The following is a 21,080-nucleotide window of genomic DNA, read 5'->3' as shown; positions in this document are numbered from 1 at the left end:
GCATAGTACATGCAATCTCTGAAACTGAGACTGAAACTGAAACAGAAACAGCACCTACAACCGTTGTCTCCAACATCTACATGCATAGGAGGCTCCTCTCTGAACTTCTCCTTGTGTTGTGGTAAGCATTTGAGAAGAGTTGAGGCCTTCAGTTCCGACACCGAGTTGCATTATATTGCCACTAAGAATCTCCTCAAAAAGTAGATTGATGGCATTTCCTTTAGCCGGAAAAACAGAAGAACGAACGACTCAAAGGAAATGGCTAAAGTTGGAGCACTCAATGCTTTTCAACAGTTAGTTACCTTAACACCAATGGCAATGGCTGTTTTGAGTTTGAGAAGTTGGCCCAATCTTAAAAAAGCTCCCTTGTTATCTTTGAGAAAGATGACTGGGACCTTCCCTGAAAGAGCCAAGCTTGGCAGGTGCTTTGACAGCCATCGTGGGTTGCAATCGGATGCGATCACAACAGCCTGAAGCTGAATGCATGCTGCTGCTGCTTTACCTGCTAAGCTGCTTGCTCTTGCTGTTGATGCCATGCGTTCAAGCACGCGCGTCACGTCATTCACCCTTATTGCAACTTGTTGCTACAAACACAATGCAGTTATTCATCACACTTGTTGCAGTGTGTCTGAAGAGGTCCCAACTTCAAATCCCCTTTCCCGTTGGATTAAAAAACAAATATGTTATCAAGCAAAATACATGATGATCAATTGGATCCAAATGCACAAGCCTTGAACCATATCTTTTCTGGTAAGGACTTGCCATCCACAAGTCTTGCTGACTCTATTTTCTGTGTTATAAAATAAAAAGCATTAGACTAATACTGTTGTTGTTGTTGTTGGATAATAAGTCTCGCTCAAGTTAAAATGTATTGACCTCCCAATTTGTTGGAGAAGACGATCGAGAAGTTCTCCTTCATAGAAACTAGATATTTAACAGAGATTAAGCAACTTCTTAACACAATGTATTTGTCGACAAAGACAATTAATTAGAACTCAGAAAGTATTAAATACCCATAGGAGAAAGGACGCACGTACTCTTGGTCTTTATGACTCGAACAAGAGTGTGGAATGATATTTTTCAAGTGCACGGAACGGAACGATACAAATGAAAATTTGTGCATCAAGTCTGATTTATTTATATATTTTGTTACAATTTAATATTTGTTATGACTTACGAGAGAGTTGGAAAAAATAAATGAATGGAAGATATGGTATCGGTTGGTTGGCAACTTTTTGAGGGTCAAAGGCTCTTAGAAGAAAGGGAGAAACCCAAAACTAATGCAATTAAGTAGATAGGAAAAAGGGAGGAGTGACATGAAATTTGAAATTTGGAGGAAGTAAGAGTGTGAGAAAGGCTAAGTGGGAAAGAAAAGGGAAGGAAGGGAAGGGGGAATCATGTTTTTGGGTTTGTAGATAATTAGTATTCGTTGTTGTCAATAAATATTGACAAAATAAATGGAGAACAAAAGAAAAAGCAGCAGCTACAATCATGGTGTGGTATGGTATCCAAGGACCAACGTCATGTGCACGTTTGTTCAGGTGGTGAATATGCTTCTGCTACTTGGATTGCTCGGCAATGCTGCTCCGTGGTCTGTCAAGGGCAGCCCATACTGCAGCAATCAGACCAACTCAGGAGCAATTCGACCTCACAGTGTCGCCATCGCTGAATTTGGCGCCGTAGGAGATGGGGTCACCCTCAACACAAAGGCCATTCACAATCCTATAGGCCACTAGTGTCAATATTAAGCTTATTGCCAGAATTCTGAAATGTTGTTTGTGAGAAATTGCCAAGTTTATTGTGCATTCAAGATAGCTTAATTATTTTGATGATTATTGGTGCTAGTCCCAAAAGTATAAGTTATGTTCAATCTCCAGTCCAGATGAGAGTTGGAACTCCAAGTTCAATAGGGCACTGCTATGCTATCTGTTTTGACCTTTGTGGACACATTTATAATATTTTAGCTCATAATACTGAGTAACTTCTTCTGTAATGTTCCAGAACTCCGATGATTGGCCAATTGTTGAACCATTACCATCATACGGTCGAGGAAGGGAGTTGACAGGAGGAAGACATCGAAGTCTAATCTATGGACGCAATTTGACGGACATTATCATAACTGGTTGGTAATATTTGATGCCGAATCAGCTCTGTTATATATATATATATACTTTGTTTGATTTGTAGATGTTGCTGCTTTCATCATGCAGGTGATAATAGATCCAGTGGTGACCAAGGTAGCATCTGGTGGGATTGGTTCCATCATAAAACCTTGAATTATACAAGGCCCCATTTGTTGGAGTTGATAAACTCAACTGGGGTTGTCATTTCAAACCTAACCTTCCTAAGTTCACCATTTTGGACCCTTCACCTGTATATTGCAGGTTAGTTTTATGATTCATCCACAAGGATTGACTAGCACCTTTTGTCCTTGCTTAGTCAACTGCAAGTGCATTGAGTATTATTTGAAAACTATGGAAAGTGGTAAGATTTTATGAATTATGGTGGGACTGAACAGCCATGTTACCATCCATAATCGGACAATCCTTGCTCCTCTCAAGTCTCCAAACACGACGGCATTGATCCAGGTGAATCACCAAAATCTCCTTTAAAGATGATTATACAAATATAAATAATTACAAACACCAATCACTCATGGTTGTCTTGTCATTCAAATATGTTAAAACCAACTGCACTTACGGTATTTGTAAAAAGCCCGTGGGGTGCTCAGCTTAACTTCTTACTATAGAACAAAAATAACGGAAACATCATAGTTTTGCTGCATGTGCGGATCAAATGTTAATCCTTTACCACACAAATGCGCCTGATTATCCACCGTCGTTGTTGTGGATCATCACTCTCCCCTTGAAAATTGCTGAGCTCAAATAAGCACATGATTAACTTTCATTTTTTACCAGCTGCATCAACTTTAAACTATGTTCTACGCCCTTCATTCTGCAGGTTGAACTATGAGCGCACAAATTTTTTCTTACCCATCCATTTTGTTGCATCCAGACTCTTCAGATAATCTCTGCATTGAAGACTGTCATATTAGTACTGGTGATGATCTGGTTTCCATAAAAAATGGGTGGGATGAGTATGGCACTTCATATGGTCATCCCAGTAGAAACATCATCCTTGTAAGAATTACTGGTAAAACTGAAACAAGCGCAGGAATTGCAATTGGAAGTGAGATGTTGGGAGGTGTGTCAGAAGTTCATGCAGAAGACCTCCACTTTTTCGGTTCCAAAACATGTATTAGAATAAAGACCTCCCCAGGAAAGGGTGGTTATGTGAGAAATATATATGTATCAAAATTCAAACATAACCTTGGATGGTATAGGAATAGCTATAAGGTTCACCAGTCAGTATGAGGAGCGCCCAGATGAGTTTTACGACCCAAATGCCCTCATTGTAGAGCGAATTACTTTAAAAGATATCATAGTAGAGTGTAGAGAATATCAAAACTGCTGGCCTGCTAGAGGGTTTAGAAGGTGAAAATTTTCTCATCATTTGCTTATCCAATATAACCTGTAGTGTGACCTCAAAATCTCCATGGAACTTCTATTCAAGGATATTCTGACTCAGTTTCTCCGGAAACTTGTACGCCTCTCAAGCAGAGAATCTCCCCAGAGCATTACTCGGTTTGTTACTCTCTATCTGATCATTCTGATGACATTTGGATTTCTTCAAGTAATCGAAACAGAGGTGCTTGGCGGCTTTCTTGGTAGATTAAGGAAAGTCACCTTCTTGAATGTCCGTGAATGTTGCAAATTTGATTCTTTCCATGGAAACAAACAATAATTGAGTGATTATTATTTCTTGTTTGTGCCTTGGGAGATGGTAATAAGAGATTATTATTTCTTGTAAATATGTGTACGGTAACAAATAATAATTGAGTGATTATTATTTCTCCTCTTTGCTTTTCAAGTAATACACTGTAGAAATTCGGAGAAAACAAGTCTCCTGTTGCTGGGTCGAGGGTGCATATCGTCTTCAAGTGTGGTATTGCGTTACTATCTAAACCGTCAGAAAACTCACATCATATGAGTCTTCCAGCAATGATTTATGAAGGAGCATTCTAAGTTGTAGTTAGTTTTCTATTTACTCCAATGAAAACTTAGCATAAAAAGTAAAATAACGTCATTGACAGTTGCTCCAGACAAATTGTTTTGCGTGCACACAAAACAAGAGCGCGGCAATGAAGCCAAATTTTAGTGAAGTTCATTTCAACGAAAGTAAAAGTACATTGAATGGCGAGTAAAGTTTAAAAGAATTACATCCAATGGGTGGTATAATAATTTTAAGAGTGCATATACATTAGTCTCCAAGAAAAACCGCATAAGATATCAAGAGTACACACACAGGTGGTCAATGAACCTTTCTCAAAGGTTGAGAATCAACTTTCTATTAAGCACAATCCTCCCTACCTCGGAGATGCCTCATTCCCATCCTTCTTTATAACGGAACACAAAACCTGCCTTGATATGTAGGTCTCCAGCTCCCTCGACACCTCCGTCAATTTCAAGTCAAAATTGTTTCGGTACTTTTGTTTTGGTGAGGGCGCAATGCCAGATGACGTTGTTGGCGAGCCAGAAAACCGCCTTCTTGGGCTTGAAAACTTTCTGCCGGGTGACCCAGGCATCCACCCTTTGGATATAAGAGGTGTTAAGCCTGATCCTACAGCAGTGGCCGTGCTTTTATCTGTGCTTGTCATCAGTGGTCCACGCTTGGTCTCTGACGGTAGGGGTTTCAATGAGTCCTCTTCTGTAAGCGGCTTCTGTTTCACAATCCGTTCTCTGGCTTTCTCTGCTGCTATCAATGCTTTCTCTTTGCTCAACTTGATCAGTCTCCAGGGGTCAATGCTGACACGGAAGCCTTGTTTCTTAGTTGAGGTAAAGGGCTGAGGATCGCTATCAATTCTTATGGACAACCTTCGGTTGTTCTGAAACTTTAAATGGCAATTTATTCCATAAGTTATGTGGCAAATAGACTTGTACGCCTTCTGAAATCCTGAAGATGCAAAACTAGGGAAGACTGTATGTATGCCGTATAAGATATGGACTTTACCTGAGTTGCACCGCTCCCTCTGCATATAAACCGTGATATGAATGAGGGTTTTTCAGGCGAATCAAAATCACTACTCACATCCGAGGAGAAATCTGAATCGTCATCGAATGGATCCATTTCTATGGGTTGGCTCTCCTCTTTCATTGCCAGAATATAGTCATATGTTCTCATTCCCTGCAGCAGGAATTTGTTGTGCCAAAATTTTCAGTGAGATAGAACATTGGATATACTGTTACTGTGAGACTGGAATTTGGCAAATAATGAGGAATGTTGGGTCAATAGCATACGAGAAATTGAGAATTGACAAGTACCTTCCGTATGAGAACCACATGAAAGAAAAAAAGCTGTCCCATTGCTGCTGAACCATAAGCTATCATTAAAGTCAGCAAAACCTGCAAGATTTGTATGGAGTTGGAACAAGTAACTGAGTGATGATTGTGATGGAGATTTGAGACAACATTAATTACCGATATTGTAGCAAGAACGCTTCTTGGGAATTCCACGTAGAGCTTCCTCTTCAGTTCCTGCTCCATTCCATTTTTATCTGAGAAGCACCTGACGAATATGGCAATTGCAGTTGCTCCTTCTATGATTAGCTGTGTCACCGGAAGCAGTAAGTTTGTTACCATGAGACAGAAAACAGGTGTAGCAAAGTCACTGAAATCTCAACTTGAAACTTACCAATAACAAAACGAAAATCATAAGGAGAATGAATGTGGTGTAGTTCTTTTTCCCGATGCAGTTGTTTAACCACTGGAAGATAGAAACAATTCAGTTTCAAATTGAAATAACATATCTTAAATAAAATACTTGCTATTTGTTCTTCCAAATTGAACGAGAAGAAAACAAGGACAGGATTCAACATCTCTCACCCTGCAGTGATGGTCGAATCCATCAACGCAACGGTTGCAGGTCCTGCAGTGCTTACTGTGTTTTTTCACCTGCAAACAGAATTACAATTACTTGTGTAAATACAAATTATGTGATGAGAGTGAGATATCTAATTGTTTACCTCAAAGTCGCAGAGTGCGCAGAAAGAGATGTCGTCTTCCCTTAAATCAGGAGAGACAGCGTCTTCCTTCATGAGGACAAAGGGAAACGGGAGCAAGGGATCCAACTGAGCGGCGGTCTTCCATGGATCGAGATACCTCCTCCTAATAAAAGTCCTAAGGATCTTCCTCTCCACCCTCCTAAAGAAGGTGACTACAATCTGCCCGAGAAGGAAGCTGTAGTTGAGCTTCGGAAGGCCTTTGCCACCTTTAGGTTTCTTCTTGTTCTTCTTAAGGCTGGTTCTGTCAGATGGGTCAGTGGCTGTGCACCTTATGAAGAGAAACATGACCGAAACAGCCTGAAATTCATATTTCAAATTTCGAGATCAAAATTAATTCACTCAGATATGAGATGTCATGCTGATAGCTATTGATAGAGTAGAGTAGAGTACCACAAAGGAAAAGACGGTGGTAACCGTGATTTCGGCGATTCTATTTCCGAGAAAAAGTCCGAGGAATGTGTAGAAGACCACCACAAGAAAACTGTAAACTGCGATTCCAACAATCTGCAACTCCCACATTTACATCTGGTTTCGTAAAGTTACCAAATGAATCCAAAATATGAAATAAAACCAAGTGAGTCGGAGTTACCTGGAGAGGATGGAAAGGGCGCTGCCAACCATGGCGTCTCCTGTTCATTTCCAACAACACTAGGCCAGACTAGTTGCTAATCGTCTTGCCGGTTGCTACTTCTCCGAACACAGAACCAGTACTACTGACTAACTTGTGCCTTTTGTCTTTCCTTGTAAATTCTGAGCAGATCCAGTCCAATCCTCTTCTTGTTTACTTAACTCCCTCTCTCTCTCTCTCTCTCTCTCTCTCAACGGTCGACTCTCAATGTGCCTTTGAAATTTGAAATTTGCTGGAATGAAATCGTCTACTTATTAGGCCCACCCAGCACACATGTTCTACACATTGAGCCCACTACACATCTTAATACTCATTAGGCCTGGCCCACTACATATCTAATTTAATCAAATTTATTTTTCTCTCTTTAGGAGCCTTATATATAGAAACAAAAACATACAATATATTTCATGGAATTCTACTAGTTTTAAATATTTTAATGAGAGACAAAAACATTTATATTTCAAATAAAATTTTGAAAAATTATATTTTATTGAGATACAAAAACACGTAATAAAATTTTAACCTATATATTCATCTTTTTTTAGATGCTCTAACCGAGTTATTTCCATCAACTTTTCCCCCAGCCCCATTTGTTCCTCTCCCACAACTGCTCTCGGCCTCCAAAAATATGAGATCCCTACACTATTTTTTTCACGATGTTCTCCTCCATTTCCATTAAGTTCTTAACTTATAAGACAACGTCCCTAAATCTAGTAAAGAATTGAGAAAATATCTGCGGATTCCACTATTTTTGTTCAAAATCACCGACCCACTCAAACTTCACCACTTATTTTAATTCAAGCTTGTTTTTGCAATATCAGTTTGTGAAAAAGTAAGCCCGCTAAACCCCACCATTTTTACAAAACTATTGTATGGATAAGTTTCATGTGTGCCACCTTATCAAACAAACAAAATAAACAAAATAGTTTAACGAATTTAGACAGCATATACAAAATTGATGTGTGCAGAGAGGTCAGTCCTTATCAAACAGGTTTATAGCTAATAGCTTGTACTTTGTTAGTTGATCGAGCATTTTTTATGGGGGCTTTATCCTCTTTGAGGTTATCATATTTGTAGATTTAATGAAAAAAATTATTTCTAATAGGTCAAGAAATAGGATTACATCCATCACATGGGTTAACAACTTCAATTTTTGGATAGCAAAAAATTAGGCTTCATCTAGCCCAAAAAAGTAGGGGACCCATACCAAATTGAGGGAGTTTTTTTTTTTTTTTTCTTTTGTATTTTAAAAATGAGTGAGCTCCATTTTTAATTCCATAACATGATTTTAAGGGTTTATTTTTCAAAGGATTTTAAGAGTTTATTTTCAGCCATTTGTTTGATTAACAAAACATACAAACAACAACCAGAAAACAATTTTGTGCTTTGTGTGTTATTGATTAGAAAAAAAATGTTGTGCTTTGTGTTTATTTTTCTAGATTGAAAAATTCATAACAAAATAGTGATGAAATTTAACATTCGTAGTTTAGAGACCTAAACCGAAACAAATAACATAACTAAATTGTGATCAGATAATCCAATGGTTGTTATGAAATGAAAATCTTCTTTGATTCTGGAGAATGTGTTAATCAGATAAATAAACCAACTAATGAGATTGAGATAAAATAATTAAAACCAATGGTTGTTATGAAATGAAATCTTATATTATCTGATTTCATGGAAACAAACCAACATATGAGGTTAAGATAAGAGAACCTACAACGGTGCATAAGTGATGAAATCTAACTTTGTCATAATTTGAAATTTTTAGAGTAAAAAGTTCATAAATTAAAATATAACACGTTCAAAAATCAAGTTCAGAAAAGTTACGACAAAAATAAATTTACCATGTAATCGAATTACTACATAAATAGTATATATAATCCCATGTAGAGCCCGAAAGATGTACAGGCCCTTATTAGGAGAGATTCTTTGTTAGAGCCCTAAAGATTCATCGGAGTTCTAAATTAGGATATATCCATCACTTTTCTAGCCTCATATACGGCTCCTTACTAAGAATGCTCTTACCACGTTGATAAACCTTTCCATTTATTTCAACCTCATATAAACCCATGACTACCTTGTAATGCAGGCTTTGCAGCATCAACATGCGAAACACGCACATTGAACGACAAGAAAACCATCTACAGAGAAAACAAGGTGATAAAATACATATTCAATACCTTGATGCCTGCCCGTATTTGTTTGTTGCGTCACGTGAAGCTTCTTCAAGGACTCCGTGGACCAAACATTGGAGGATATACTGATACTGTAAAACCGCATTCAACAATAACTCATGCACCGTAAAACTGGCCGAAGCATTACAGGCCTTAGATGCCTTTAATGCATGTATTTCCAAACCCAAAATTACAAATAAACAAAGCCGCAAGCTGTTTTGCTCCGAGCACTGTTCTCTCTCTCTCTCTCTCTCTCTCTCTCTCTCTCTCTCTCTCTCTCTCCCCCACTGACTGGAAGCGGAAGGTACGGAACTTTACTTCACTTGAGGCGGTTGCCATGAAAAAGTATATAAAGGTGTAGTAAATAATATCAGAGAAAGGTAAAAATATGATTTTCCATTAATAATGAACAGTACTAGGAGTATTTCGTTAAAACTCTCATTTTGTATTGCTGATTTCGGGCTTTTTTTTGTCAAATGACAGATTTATTAGATAGATATAAGATTAAAGAGCCAATGGAATTTGAATCGATGCCATGGTGCAAAGCAATTCTCTCCACCACTGTAATAGAGGATCACTTACCTGATTTCGAGCTTCTTGAGACTGACCACGTTATCGGGATCAGAAATAATGGTTTCGGAGGAATATGCTACAGTAACAAACGGAATTCTTTTCATGTGTTGTGGATTCAGTCAATTGAATAATCTGGAGCAATATCATACCATGTGAAAACCAAATGGACAAAAATAAAAATAAAAAGGTTTTGCCGCCCAGAAAAAGTTTCCAAACTTATTACTTACGGTGCCGTCAAAGTGATGGCAAATCCCTAGTTACGTGCAAAAGGAAGGTTATAAAAGCAGCCATTGATATTCAGATGAGTGTTATTATTTTCGTCCCATTGTCTTATCTCATTACTCACATTTTAATAAAAAAAAATTTAATTACAAGTTTGTTATTTTGTAATATAAACGATAAGGACAAAAGGTATAATAATAAATTTGACGCGAAAATATAACAAAAGCACTAGACTTACATTAAATTGCAAAATGAACGGACAACATATAAACCTAATTCACAAAAGAGACATAACAGACGACGATAGAAGGAATTTTTAGACAACTAAGTGTGGATGCCATTTTCAATTAAAAGGTAAGAAGCTTGCAGTTGATAATGATTGGATAAGATGGTAGTTTTTATTGAAGTGCATAATCACACAACAGCAAAACATTTAAAAGGTCATTCATGTTTGCAATCTTGTTTCTGGGAATTTAATTCTGAATATTTGATTAAAAACAATTAAAAACAAAACTGGTGTAAAGAAAGTTGTAGATAATTGAGTTGGTTTTTCATAAGTGAGGATACATAGGGGTGCGACGGAATCCATGGAATTCAGGCAAAGTGAAAGAAAAAAAATAGAATTTCAACAAGTCACAAACGCAGACCATAAATGATGACAGAGCCTCACCGAGAGTTAAAGAGATTGCGAGACAAAGCTAAATGCGGAAAACTGAAATAAACGCACTCCTGTTTGTAATCTAGGAAAAACATGGTATAACCACAATGCAGGTTTTCATGGAAAAGTTATTGGCACCGATATCAGTAGTCGTCACCTCTGGATATGACCTCTTTGCAGGTTGGCCGGAGTAAAATGGTATGCTCAAACTGAGAAACATAGCTGCCCTTAACATCACAGAGAGGAGGATAGGGCTGCCAGAAAAAGAAAATAAAAATCAACAAGGTTCTTCATCAGAACCAATTGCAAGAAGCCTTATGGCCAAACACAACATATAATAAAAGCTGCATTGAAATGTTGAGACGTTCCCTGGAAATTGCAAACTGTCAAATCTACATAAATTACTCATTAAAAAATCATGCAAATGTCAGACTGATTTTGGCGGTGGTTGGATGGTTAGCAAATTTAATTTACAGAGCAAGGAAGAGCAACCCAGATACACAAGAATCACATATTTCAAGTAGGTTTTTTTTTTTTTTTTTAACCCTAGATTCTTTATTTTCATCCTAAAATGACTTGAAGATATTTCCAGAGACACTCAATTAGGTAAACTACAAAATAAAATCCTTTCCTCAAGCATGTTAGAACATCAATTTAAAGACTTGCAACCATCTGAAATTGGACCCATTCACCTGATTCTAGACCAGCAAGTTCAGCTTCGGTCTAGAATCAGTCTGGAACCATAACATATGCAAGTAGTATACAATAAACTCTATTTATGTGACAGCAACTAAGGCCACTGCGACCAGAGAGCAAATCAGTTTACGGGAAAACTATTTCACAGCATAATAAAATCCAACTAAGCCATGCTTCACAATATCAGATAGTGATGAAAAATTAGTGTAGAAGCACAGCTATAAAGACTATTAATATACCTACATTTGGATGAGCAAGTTGATTGATGAAAATTACCTGCACAATGCCGGCATCACACAGATTCTTTAGTGCCATAAGATACTTAGTCTCTCCAAGGCGGTCTAAGTAACGCCTGCAGAAGGCCAATGTGGAGAAGTTCTTGTTAATTGTTGCTAGCAATTGCTTTGCCCTGGGCAACCTCAGTGGGATGTGGCCAGCTTCAAAATTTTTCATGTAATGGCTGCACTCTAGATCTTCTCTGACATACCCTTTCCCTAGATATAAGTTGTAGAAAATGGAATAATTAGCACAGTAAATAGCATGTGGACTACTACCTATTTCACATCAAATTGCTGCCAAGTACAAAACCTTTGTTTTACCAGTTGATGCAAAAGTTTCAATTGCGAAAAATTCACCCTCTTCCATTTTTGTCTGCTCCCCGCCTTTCACAATAGGGACAGATTTTCCAGCATGGATTTGATAACGTCCAATGCTATGTCCATTCAAGTTTCGAATACTTTTAACTGTCAACATCAGACAAAGTCCACCTCACATGTACAGAATTATCATACAAACGTCATAAAAAGTATAAGAGTTATTTGTATTACAATTGGCAAACCCATTACTCGTTGCTTGTCAAGCAAATACAACAATGAACAGAAAAGAAAAAAAAGTGAGAAATTGTGCGTTTGTTTTAAGAAAAAAAAGTGAGAAATTGTGCGTTTGTTTTACTCCCCTGGTTATTAAGGCCTTCCTCTTCAACCCACTACATCCCGGGTTCAAACCCTCCTTCCTCCACTTAGGCAAGAGAGTATTTTCATACACCAGTGGTTGATTTGGCTCAAGTATGTGTTGTACCATCTACTCTCATAGTGAAGAACAAATTTCTGTTCCATGCGCATAGGTAGGATATTTCTCAAAAAGTTGGGTATTTCCATGTGCCCCTTAAGAGTAGTAATCTACCACAAGTTTCCTAACCATGTAAATATTGTGTGCACTGCGCACACCTTTCCTCCTAAACTATTTATTCACTTCCATTGTGGCTTGTTATTTACGAATCTCTTATGTAGTATGTACCAATAAATCCCAACACCAAAGGTGTGCCTTAGTGTAACGGTATGGTCTACCCCAAGAAACCTGCCGGTGATAGGGCTAAGCATGCCCAACCAACTTTTCTTGAAATTAATAGTAGAAAGTAGCTTCGTAAAATAATTTTACACTGAGCATTTCAGATATTGATCTTGAGAAAGAAAGAATGTTCACTAGTTAGAGACAACCATACTTCCCTCACCACAAAACATAAGTTTTACTTGTTTAGAATTAGTATGACTCAAGTAAATGTTGCCAATAATTTTATTCACAAAATGTGTTGCTGATGAAGGCTGCACCTTTTCAAACAACTGCGTACCTTGTACTTTGTTACGAGTGTAAAAGATAATCACATAACATGGAAAAATACCTTGATAAACCTTTCCATTTATTTCAACCTCATATGATTCCATGACTTCTTGTATTGCAGCACCAACATCACAAAGACGCACATCAATTCCACACTCCTAAACAATTATAAAGCCAACATATTACAGAGTAATTAACCTTTGATTGAAGCACTAAATTCAAGTTTCAGAGAAAAAATATCCAGTCAGCTTGTAATGATAAACAACTACAAGTTATACATCCCAGAAGAGTACCAGAATTATTTGAAATCAGTTGAAACTAGTTTGATATGCATTGAATGACAGGAAACTTTCTACAGAGAAACGAAAGTGATCAAACACAATCAACGCTTTTAGTTTTAGGGTATGCTTGGGTGAGGAACTTCGAAATTCCAAGGCATTTAGGCAAAATGAAGAAGAAAAAATGAAGAAGAAAACGGATAACAAAAAGTTAGACAGGAGGAATTAGAAAGTGTACCTCATGAGTATTACAAGGTAAGTCAGGGATTTTCAAATGACTAGTACACACCTTTGTAATGTTCATGTGGTGCATTTTCTACTTCCTTCTAACTTTTTGTGATTCATTTCTTCTTCATTTTGTCTAAATGCCGTGGAATTTGAAAGTCCCTCAACCCAAATATAACCTTTAAAGTTGGAAGTACTCGAAGTAGACAAGGGCATCAAATGCTACAAGTTCATTTCACTGTCTTACCCCCATAATATCAGGCCTTTGTTGAATTGTATAATTAGCTCATTTGTAAGGTGTACGATTAGGAGCTAACTTTTATGGTCAGTGTAGTTACTTCTTTCTTCTCATATGCATTGTACACTTTACATAGCTTCCTTTGAGACAAGCATAAACAAAGTTTAATTTCACCTCTAGTGATATTCACCTCTTGTGATGAATGATTCCTTAATTGTCTTTCATGTAAAGATATTATCAGTCTTACTTTATACCACTCTAGTCGCAACAAAACAATTGCTAGCAATAATGACTTCAACCCACAATTGTAAAGATTTAGGGTCTTATTGAATTGTTAAGTAGATGGGTTCCATTGACACTTGCCTAAACTATTAAGGAAAAAAAAAAGTGTATTCAATGCATTAATTCTTACCTTGATACCAGTATTTGTTGCTTCACGCGAGGCTTCAAGGAGTGGATCAAACATAGGATTGAATGCTACTGTAAAAGCGCAGTCAACTATGTTTCCTGTAAAGTCAGCAATAACTCATGCACTATAAAACTGGCCAAGCATACTAGAGTTCATCAAAAACTGACTTCCCAACAGGCTTTAAAACACAAGAAGGATGAATTACCGTCAACATGAGTTCCAAAATCCAGCTTCATTACATCATCATACTGAAGCACAGTCTTGTCCCCTGTATTTGGGGTCCAATGAGCAGCAACCCTAACAGTAAGAACAGGAATGAACACAAACAGAATTATGTGGTAAACAATAGAAGAAATTAAATTCTAAGCTGACGAATTTTAAAATGTCTACCAATTCAAAGAGCATCCTGTCGGGAAAGCAATGCCTGCATCCAGACCATTCTCGGATATTAACTTCCTGACTGTGTTCTCCAGAGTCTCACACAAATCAGTCATCAACATTCCAGGCCTTAATATGCCTTTGATGTATTTCCGAACCTAATTACAAATAAACAAAGCCACAGGATGATTTCCTCTCATTCCTTCTATGCTAATTTAAGCAGAATACATTCGCATGATAAAACTGCACCTGGCGATGAACTTCTGCTGCTCGACGAACAGAATTATACATTGGTTTTTCAAGGCGCTCCAGCTCCCTCTTCTCTTCAGAGCTAGTCCTCCAAAGGTTACTGAAAAACACAAAACCAAATTTAACTCCTATCTTGAAGAAATATACACACAAATGATATACAAATAGCCGCACAGATCCAGTATCATGCAAATCAAACTCGGGCTGACTTTAACCAATAAGACGGTTACACTGAGAGCGTATTACATTGATGGTTGTTTTCCATTACCAAGGGTAAAATGCTTTTGGTCATGCATTCTAAGCATATTACTCAGTTTCAATGCACGTACATTAACCCAAAATTCCTGATCTATAAATTGAAAAGCTTCATAAGCAATTGTATTTCAATTGGCATGTAATATTATAACTTTTACTTATGTTCTAAGAAAACTAAGATTATTTCAGCTGGCAGTTATACATGAAAACTCTATGAAATATTTTTCATGAGAAACAGAAGTTCAGTAAATATTTCAGCCCCCTGATACTAAAGTACAGCTACTGTGGACTAGAACACTGCAGAAGCACGACAAAATAAATAAACAAATAAATAAAACCTATCCAACAAAACCCTTTTCAATTTTTCCAGGGAAGCTGCATTCTAACTCCCCAAAGTTGCAGAACAAAATATCCCGGAGACATTGAACAGAATTTTATTTTATCCCATAACACCTCCTCCAAGACTATGATTCACAAAATTCCTCTCCATCCAGGTTAACCAGAACATAGTGAGCACACAACACAACAATCAAAAGATTTGGCTTCTTAGTGCTGCCAATGCCTAATACATCTCACAGAAAAGAGAGCAATATGCAGCTGCAATCACCCAACTCAAATCAACTTCTCTAAGAGCGGTCTGAATTACAATCTTAAAACTATAGAGCATTGAAGAAACAGATAATCCCCACTGTCACTTCCTCTTTCACACGTTATGCACTGTTGGAGAATCACAGGTCTTAAACTTTCAATATTTATAGATTTGAAACAAATTTAATTGAGAAGCAATTAATCTACATTATACATAGAAATACTGGACAAGACATCTGCCTTCCCCCTGATACAAATAACATCCCAGAAACATTATCCAGCAATAAAAAACATGATTACACTTCTAGAAACACTTGTAAATAGATCATCCCAATCATGCCTAAAAGCAGTTTTCCAATCTTGTAAAGTAACATGAAACGATAAATCTCCGAGAAGTGGTTTCACTGAAACCTCATAACTAACACTTCTTTACCCTTCACTTCCCAAGTACATTCCATACTACTTATCCTAATTATTGAATTTTTCTACCCCTGCTCTGCCAACACCCGTCCTCTCACAATTGACATCAGACTTCAATTATTCTTCAATTCTTCTATTTCCTTTACAACTCTTGGCTCCTATCCCCCCCCCCCCACCTTTTTCCCCTCCTCTTTCTTCTCTTCTTTCTTTCCTCCATTATCTTCAGCTGGGATCAAATGTTGCCATAAAAATTCCTAGTTTTCCCCAAAATTCCACCTCAAACAACAGGCCCTTTTCAATTCTGGTACTAGAGAAATATGGGTTACACTTTGCTCCATGAGTAGAATTGCCTCTTGAACTAGTGGAGACTTACAAAGTTCCAAACACCATTAAAAGAAGTGCTGTAAATTACAAGAATAATCAAATACACTCACTCGTCTTTGTACTGTTGAATTTCACCCTCGGGAAACTCCCCAGATGGGAACAGGTCAACAAGAGGAATAGATGGTGGATCAGTCTGCCCTTGCATAGATTGTGGATTAGTCTGCTCATGTTGTGCTTTCTTTTTCCTGCAGATAAGGAAAGAAATGCAACAAAAATTCAATTTTAATGTTCAAACAAAAAACCTTTGTTTGTAACACCACAAAAATTTTCCTTACTTGCTCTTACTTTTCTTCTTTTTTTTCTTTGAAATGTCTGCTAAAGGAGAAAGGCAGAGAGAGAGAGAGAGAGAGAGAGAGAGGTGAGATGCAAAACTTGATACATTAGAAGAAATTAAAAACACACGAACAAATTGGAAGTATAAGACATTAAAATGCCCCACTATATCTGTACTTATAATAAAAAAAACTTAAAATGCCCCCACATTATTTCATTGTCCGACTCAGAGCCCTAGATTTTTGCTCATCCCTCACTGTAATAAAATCTCGGGGTTTACAGCGATAACTTGGTATATCTACTATTGGACCATCAACTAAAATATGTCTATGGTTGACTAAATGGCGGGCTCTAATACAATAGTCACACCACAACGGATTGCTTAACCTGCATGGAGGATTATAGCACCACCAGACTCTTAGATACAGAAGTTCTGAAGAAATAGTAGAAGTGATGATTAATTGAGAATTATAATTTTTTGTTTCTCTTTGAAAAAAGATAAGTATTATGATTGAGTAGAAGCATAAAGGCATTCCCTTTCATGATAAATTCCAAACATTAACGTGATTAAATAAATTTAAGGATTTTCTTTTGAGTGGGTGAATGCATATAAACACGATTAAGCATGAAGGCATTCATGTTTGTAGCTTGATTCATTCCTTAACATAGTCATGATGATGTTTACCTCAGAGATGAAGAAGCTAATTAATGCTAATAAAAGTTTTGAATGATTAAATGTTAAGGAGAAGATTTATAAACCTTTGTCGTCATCTTCATCTACAAGATGCAAAGTTGGAGATTGTTGAGCGGCCTCCTTGTTTGTAGGCTCCAAAGTCTCGTTTTCTTCTTCACAAGAAGGGATGTTTTCATTCAAAATTACCTCAGCCATCTCCAATCACCTGTAAACGTAAACAGAAAACAAATATAAAATTCAATTTCGAAACATCACGATTATTCTTCTTCTTCTTCTTCTTAATCAAATTGCACGGTTAATAAGCAGATGAATGACAAGGAGGGAAGGGCAGAATTCACCTGTACCGACAAGCCTACCGCAAAATTGATCTGTTGAATATACAGTTAGAGCCCTAGATGCTGATGCTGATGCTGGTGATGCTGATGGTACGATTCAGACGTACGAGATTTTAGGGAGGAGCACAAGGAAGGAACCGGGAGTCGGGGTTAGAATTAAACAAGATAAACAACTATCGGGGAGTTGAAGTGACGGAGGAGAGGGGAAAATTCCCAAACCCTATTTGCGGACTGAGACTATCAACTTAACTAGAGATTTTGACCGCAACTACGCCATGTTATTATGGAGAGGGAAATAAACATGAAATTTTGGTAAAAGTCAGAATTTATAAATTAACATACATTAATTCTCTTATTTGGATTCATAAGTATAGAAATTTAGAATTTCCACATAGAAAAAAATTTAGAATTTAGAACCTCCAAATCCTAAGTTCAAATTCCATGTAAATAGGTGTCATTTCTCAATTTTTATGATTGAGAGTTTAAAAATAACAAATTCTGTATTCAATTCCATTGTTCTTTTAGGTTAACCAAACAAGAAAATTTACAAATTCTAGAAAATAAAATCTCGTCATTTCAATTTCCATCATTTTCAAATTCCTTAGTAATCTTAAATTTCTTCATCCAAATATAGTATAAGAGTTACGAACTTTTTCTTTTCAAATATTTTTTACTTGTATAACGAGTTTGTGAGACAACCCATCAAAAGAAATAAAATTAGACTTATTTTTTAGTATGCACCATTTAAAACTCTAACTTAATCTTACCTTACTTCTTAAATGTCATATTTCTCAACCTTGCACCTTAAAACTCGTACTTCTCCGCTTTGCACCTTCAAATTCAATTTTCATTTCACTTTGTCATTTTCAGTCGAGTCTATCAATAAGTCTATTTAAAATTTGGCAGGGCATGAGTAAGGACCACTTAACTGTTGATATGGTTGTCACATCATTGCTATGTCACTTAATTGTAGAGCCTGAAAAATGTATCACTTTTAGTCTCCTTCTACCTCAATTTTCTTCATGGCGTTGGATCGCCTAGTCGACATTCAAGATGGAGAGAAGGAGAGACCTCAACCATCATAAGGAGAAGGAGAGAAAGGCAAACGTCATATTTAGGTCGAGACTCACTTAAATATTCTAAGTGATGGATTGGATAACATTTGTCACAACTGTAGGTTTAAGGCATGTGGTGTTGAGGGCTGGGAGCCAGATTCACGCTTCTATCATCACCAATCTGCCGTTTTGATCCTTCGACAAATGTTTTTCTTTCGTGCAATGGACTTGTTTATAGCAAAGAAGGCATGTAACCTATAGATGTTGTAAGTTAATCACCATGTGGTAAATACTTGCCTTTCAACACTTTAACCCAAAAAGCACTTGGGAGTATCTAAAGTTTCTAGCATTATTTTGCGAGAAGGGCATCATAAATCTTCAAGTTCCCGGAAGCCCATACGTATTGGCACATTACTTTAAATCAACAGAGAATCCTCAAATAAAAATTAGCACACATCTATAAAAATCATATCTCTTTCACAATATCACTTGAAATGAACAACGGAACTATGATCTCCATAACCTAACTCTAAAAATGTTTATTTTGATTCACACAAATTACATTTATCACAAAATAGATTAGATCGGGAGGAGAAAGCTTTAAAAAAAAAAAAAAAAAAAAAACTAAGTAAGATTCAAAGCTATAAATGTTATTCTAAGTGAGATTCAGTTTTAATTTGTCGAATTAGAAATTTCTCATTTGGTTTTGTTTTTGTCCAACTTCTCATTTGGTTTTGTAGTACTACCAACTTTCAATGAACCATTTGGTGGTTCTCACATGAACACTTGATTGGCCAAATCAGCACCTGCCAAAGAGGCATTCACAATTTTTGCCCGAACACTTATAGAAGCTTCCTAACAGTTGTTGTTGAATGTCGTTTTGAAATCTCATACCCCATTTTCACATGTTTTTTCTTAATGTTTTAAAAGATGACGTAGATAGTAGCTAGCTGGTCATTACTACGATTAGTTTCTAGATATTTAAAAAATTGGATAGAGCCCAAATGGGCCTAGGCAGGCTACATATGACTTTTCTTTTGTTGTTTTGTTAAAAAAAAAAAATTAGAATTACGACTTTCTCTCTCAGACAAAAAAAAGAAACCTAGACTCTCTCTCTCTACGACTGTTTGCGTCTTTACTTGCCATAGTCTTTTTTATGTCCTTGCTTTCAATAAATTCTAGTACTTTATAATTTATATAGTCTGACATTTTGTATTTTATGTTTCCAAATTAAAGTATTATGTTTTTTTTTTTTAAATATAAGTGAACACTTACTATATTATATAATAGATTTAATTAAAATAAAAAACGGCATAGGCCTAGACCTTTACTATGCCCGACTACCGACTAGAGATTTGTAGAACATTGCTTTGGATTTTTGGTTGGTCAAAAGCTTGTTGTAGCATTGGGTGAAAAAGAAGAGAGGAATAAAGTTGGGCATGTGTGGGACCGAATAGTGAAAGAGAAGTTTGCGCGTGAAGCGACGTTATGACTTATGAGTTACATTATGTTTTCTTTCTTTTTTTCTTGTTTTTTTTTTTTTTTTTTTATCATTCAATGGGTTAAGATTATTTTAAGAGTATCGTCAGTGAAGGGTTTTATATAATACTGAAAAAGTGGTGGATATAACTTATTTTAGAGCTCTGATAATCTTTGGGACTTTATAAAAGAATCTCGCCCAATGAGGGACTATATCTTTCAGGCTATATATATTTATTTATGTAGTAAACTGATTAAGCTACGATTTTTTTTTTGTGTTAGCTTTTCTTAAGTTGATTTTTGAACGTGGTATCTTAAATTTTTTTTTTTTTTTAATGAACCCTTCAACCTAAAAATTTCAAATTGTGACAAAGTTAGATTTCATCACTTATGAATCGTTCGTTGGATTAAATTCATTTATCTCAATCTCATTCGTTGAAAGAAACAAACCTTCACTTCGCCCTTTGAAATAATTTGATTTTCACGTATAACACAACAATTTACCTAGCATCATTTGGTAAATTAGTATCATACAATTTTGAAAAAAAATTATTTGAAAATTTCATCCATCAATGCCCATGAACGTTAAATCAATTTGAAATTTTAATTCTTATGGAATTTTAAACAATTATTAATTAGCCAAATTGCAAGAAAAATAAGTAAGAAAAAAGAATTAAAAATAATAAAAGGAAAGTATAAGTGTATTCACATGGGTTGCTACTTTTTTTTGTAGGATCCACTATTTTTTTGGGCTAGATGTAACCCGATTTTATACTACCTAAGAAAGGAAGTTATTAGCCCCAATAGTGGATCTAGCCCCATTTTCCGGCTCATTGGGATGAAATTTCTTGCTAAGGCTAGAAATGTGGTAGCCTCATGGAGGATAAAGCTCATATTGAGGATGCTCTAAGAGAAGCCATTTGTGGTGCATCAGACTATCGCAAACTAAACTAATTTCAGAGACTCAATTAGACATGCTTAGAATAGACTAAGTTATATGACTTAGTGAAATTGTGGGTACAATATCAGACTAAGAAGTAAAATAATTAACAAACTATAATATTATATAAAATGTTTAATCCATAAATTAATATTTTATTATTGATATTATATTTTCTTTTTTCTAAA

At 36.3% G+C, this 21,080-nt stretch overlaps 3 protein-coding genes and 1 long non-coding RNA gene across 7 annotated transcripts; 2 read left to right on the top strand and 2 right to left on the bottom strand.

Annotated features, from left to right (window-relative positions):
• The first annotated feature begins 2,960 nt into the window (after positions 1-2,960).
• LOC103933557 (probable polygalacturonase) lies at positions 2,961-3,798 on the top strand. Its single transcript, XM_009343250.3, is given in 4 exon segments — positions 2,961-3,317; positions 3,319-3,450; positions 3,452-3,561; positions 3,563-3,798. Coding segments are annotated over 4 exon segments (759 nt in total). The 5' UTR covers positions 2,961-2,969; the 3' UTR covers positions 3,732-3,798.
• A 404-nt stretch (positions 3,799-4,202) lies between these two features.
• On the bottom strand, positions 4,203-6,942 carry LOC103933559 (protein S-acyltransferase 18). Of its 2 annotated transcripts, none has more exons than XM_009343252.3 (9): positions 6,711-6,942; positions 6,512-6,625; positions 6,083-6,418; positions 5,943-6,011; positions 5,752-5,823; positions 5,538-5,666; positions 5,382-5,462; positions 5,071-5,244; positions 4,203-4,945 (listed from the first exon to the last, which is right to left on the bottom strand). In XM_009343252.3, the coding sequence occupies exons 1-9, from the start codon at positions 6,756-6,758 to the stop codon at positions 4,427-4,429; spliced, it is 1,542 nt and encodes a 513-aa protein (XP_009341527.1). In that variant the 5' UTR covers positions 6,759-6,942; the 3' UTR covers positions 4,203-4,426. The 2 variants fall into 2 exon arrangements, with proteins under 2 accessions (XP_009341527.1, XP_009341526.1); XM_009343251.3 differs by having other exon boundaries at positions 4,203-4,951; positions 6,711-6,941.
• Positions 6,943-10,235: 3,293 nt separating this feature from the next.
• LOC103933560 (methionine aminopeptidase 2B) lies at positions 10,236-17,673 on the bottom strand. Of its 3 annotated transcripts, none has more exons than XM_009343253.3 (12): positions 17,422-17,673; positions 17,149-17,288; positions 16,392-16,431; positions 16,167-16,301; positions 14,470-14,569; positions 14,233-14,378; positions 14,048-14,139; positions 13,846-13,940; positions 12,754-12,850; positions 11,675-11,818; positions 11,352-11,569; positions 10,236-10,633 (listed from the first exon to the last, which is right to left on the bottom strand). In XM_009343253.3, exons 2-12 carry the CDS (start codon positions 17,276-17,278, stop codon positions 10,523-10,525), a joined length of 1,308 nt encoding a protein of 435 aa, XP_009341528.2. In that variant the 5' UTR covers positions 17,279-17,288; positions 17,422-17,673; the 3' UTR covers positions 10,236-10,522. The 3 variants fall into 3 exon arrangements, with proteins under 3 accessions (XP_009341528.2, XP_009341530.2, XP_048430419.1); XM_009343255.3 differs by having other exon boundaries at positions 16,392-16,428; positions 17,422-17,672; XM_048574462.1 differs by lacking the exons at positions 16,392-16,431; positions 17,422-17,673 and having other exon boundaries at positions 17,149-17,168.
• Positions 11,825-12,744, top strand: LOC125472704. The gene is made up of 2 exons (XR_007254625.1): positions 11,825-11,967; positions 12,003-12,744. It is a non-coding gene; the product is annotated as an uncharacterized LOC125472704 (long non-coding RNA).
• Positions 17,674-21,080: the final 3,407 nt, after the last annotated feature.

This window comes from the organism of the source record quoted next, unplaced genomic scaffold (assembly GCF_019419815.1).
Source record: "Pyrus x bretschneideri cultivar Hongxiangsu unplaced genomic scaffold, Pyrus_bretschneideri_v1 Contig71, whole genome shotgun sequence".
In the NCBI taxonomy this organism is placed as follows: Eukaryota; Viridiplantae; Streptophyta; class Magnoliopsida; order Rosales; family Rosaceae; genus Pyrus; species Pyrus x bretschneideri.
The sequence above is the reverse complement of the archived record's forward strand: the minus strand, read 5'-3'. Positions and strand labels throughout refer to the sequence as shown.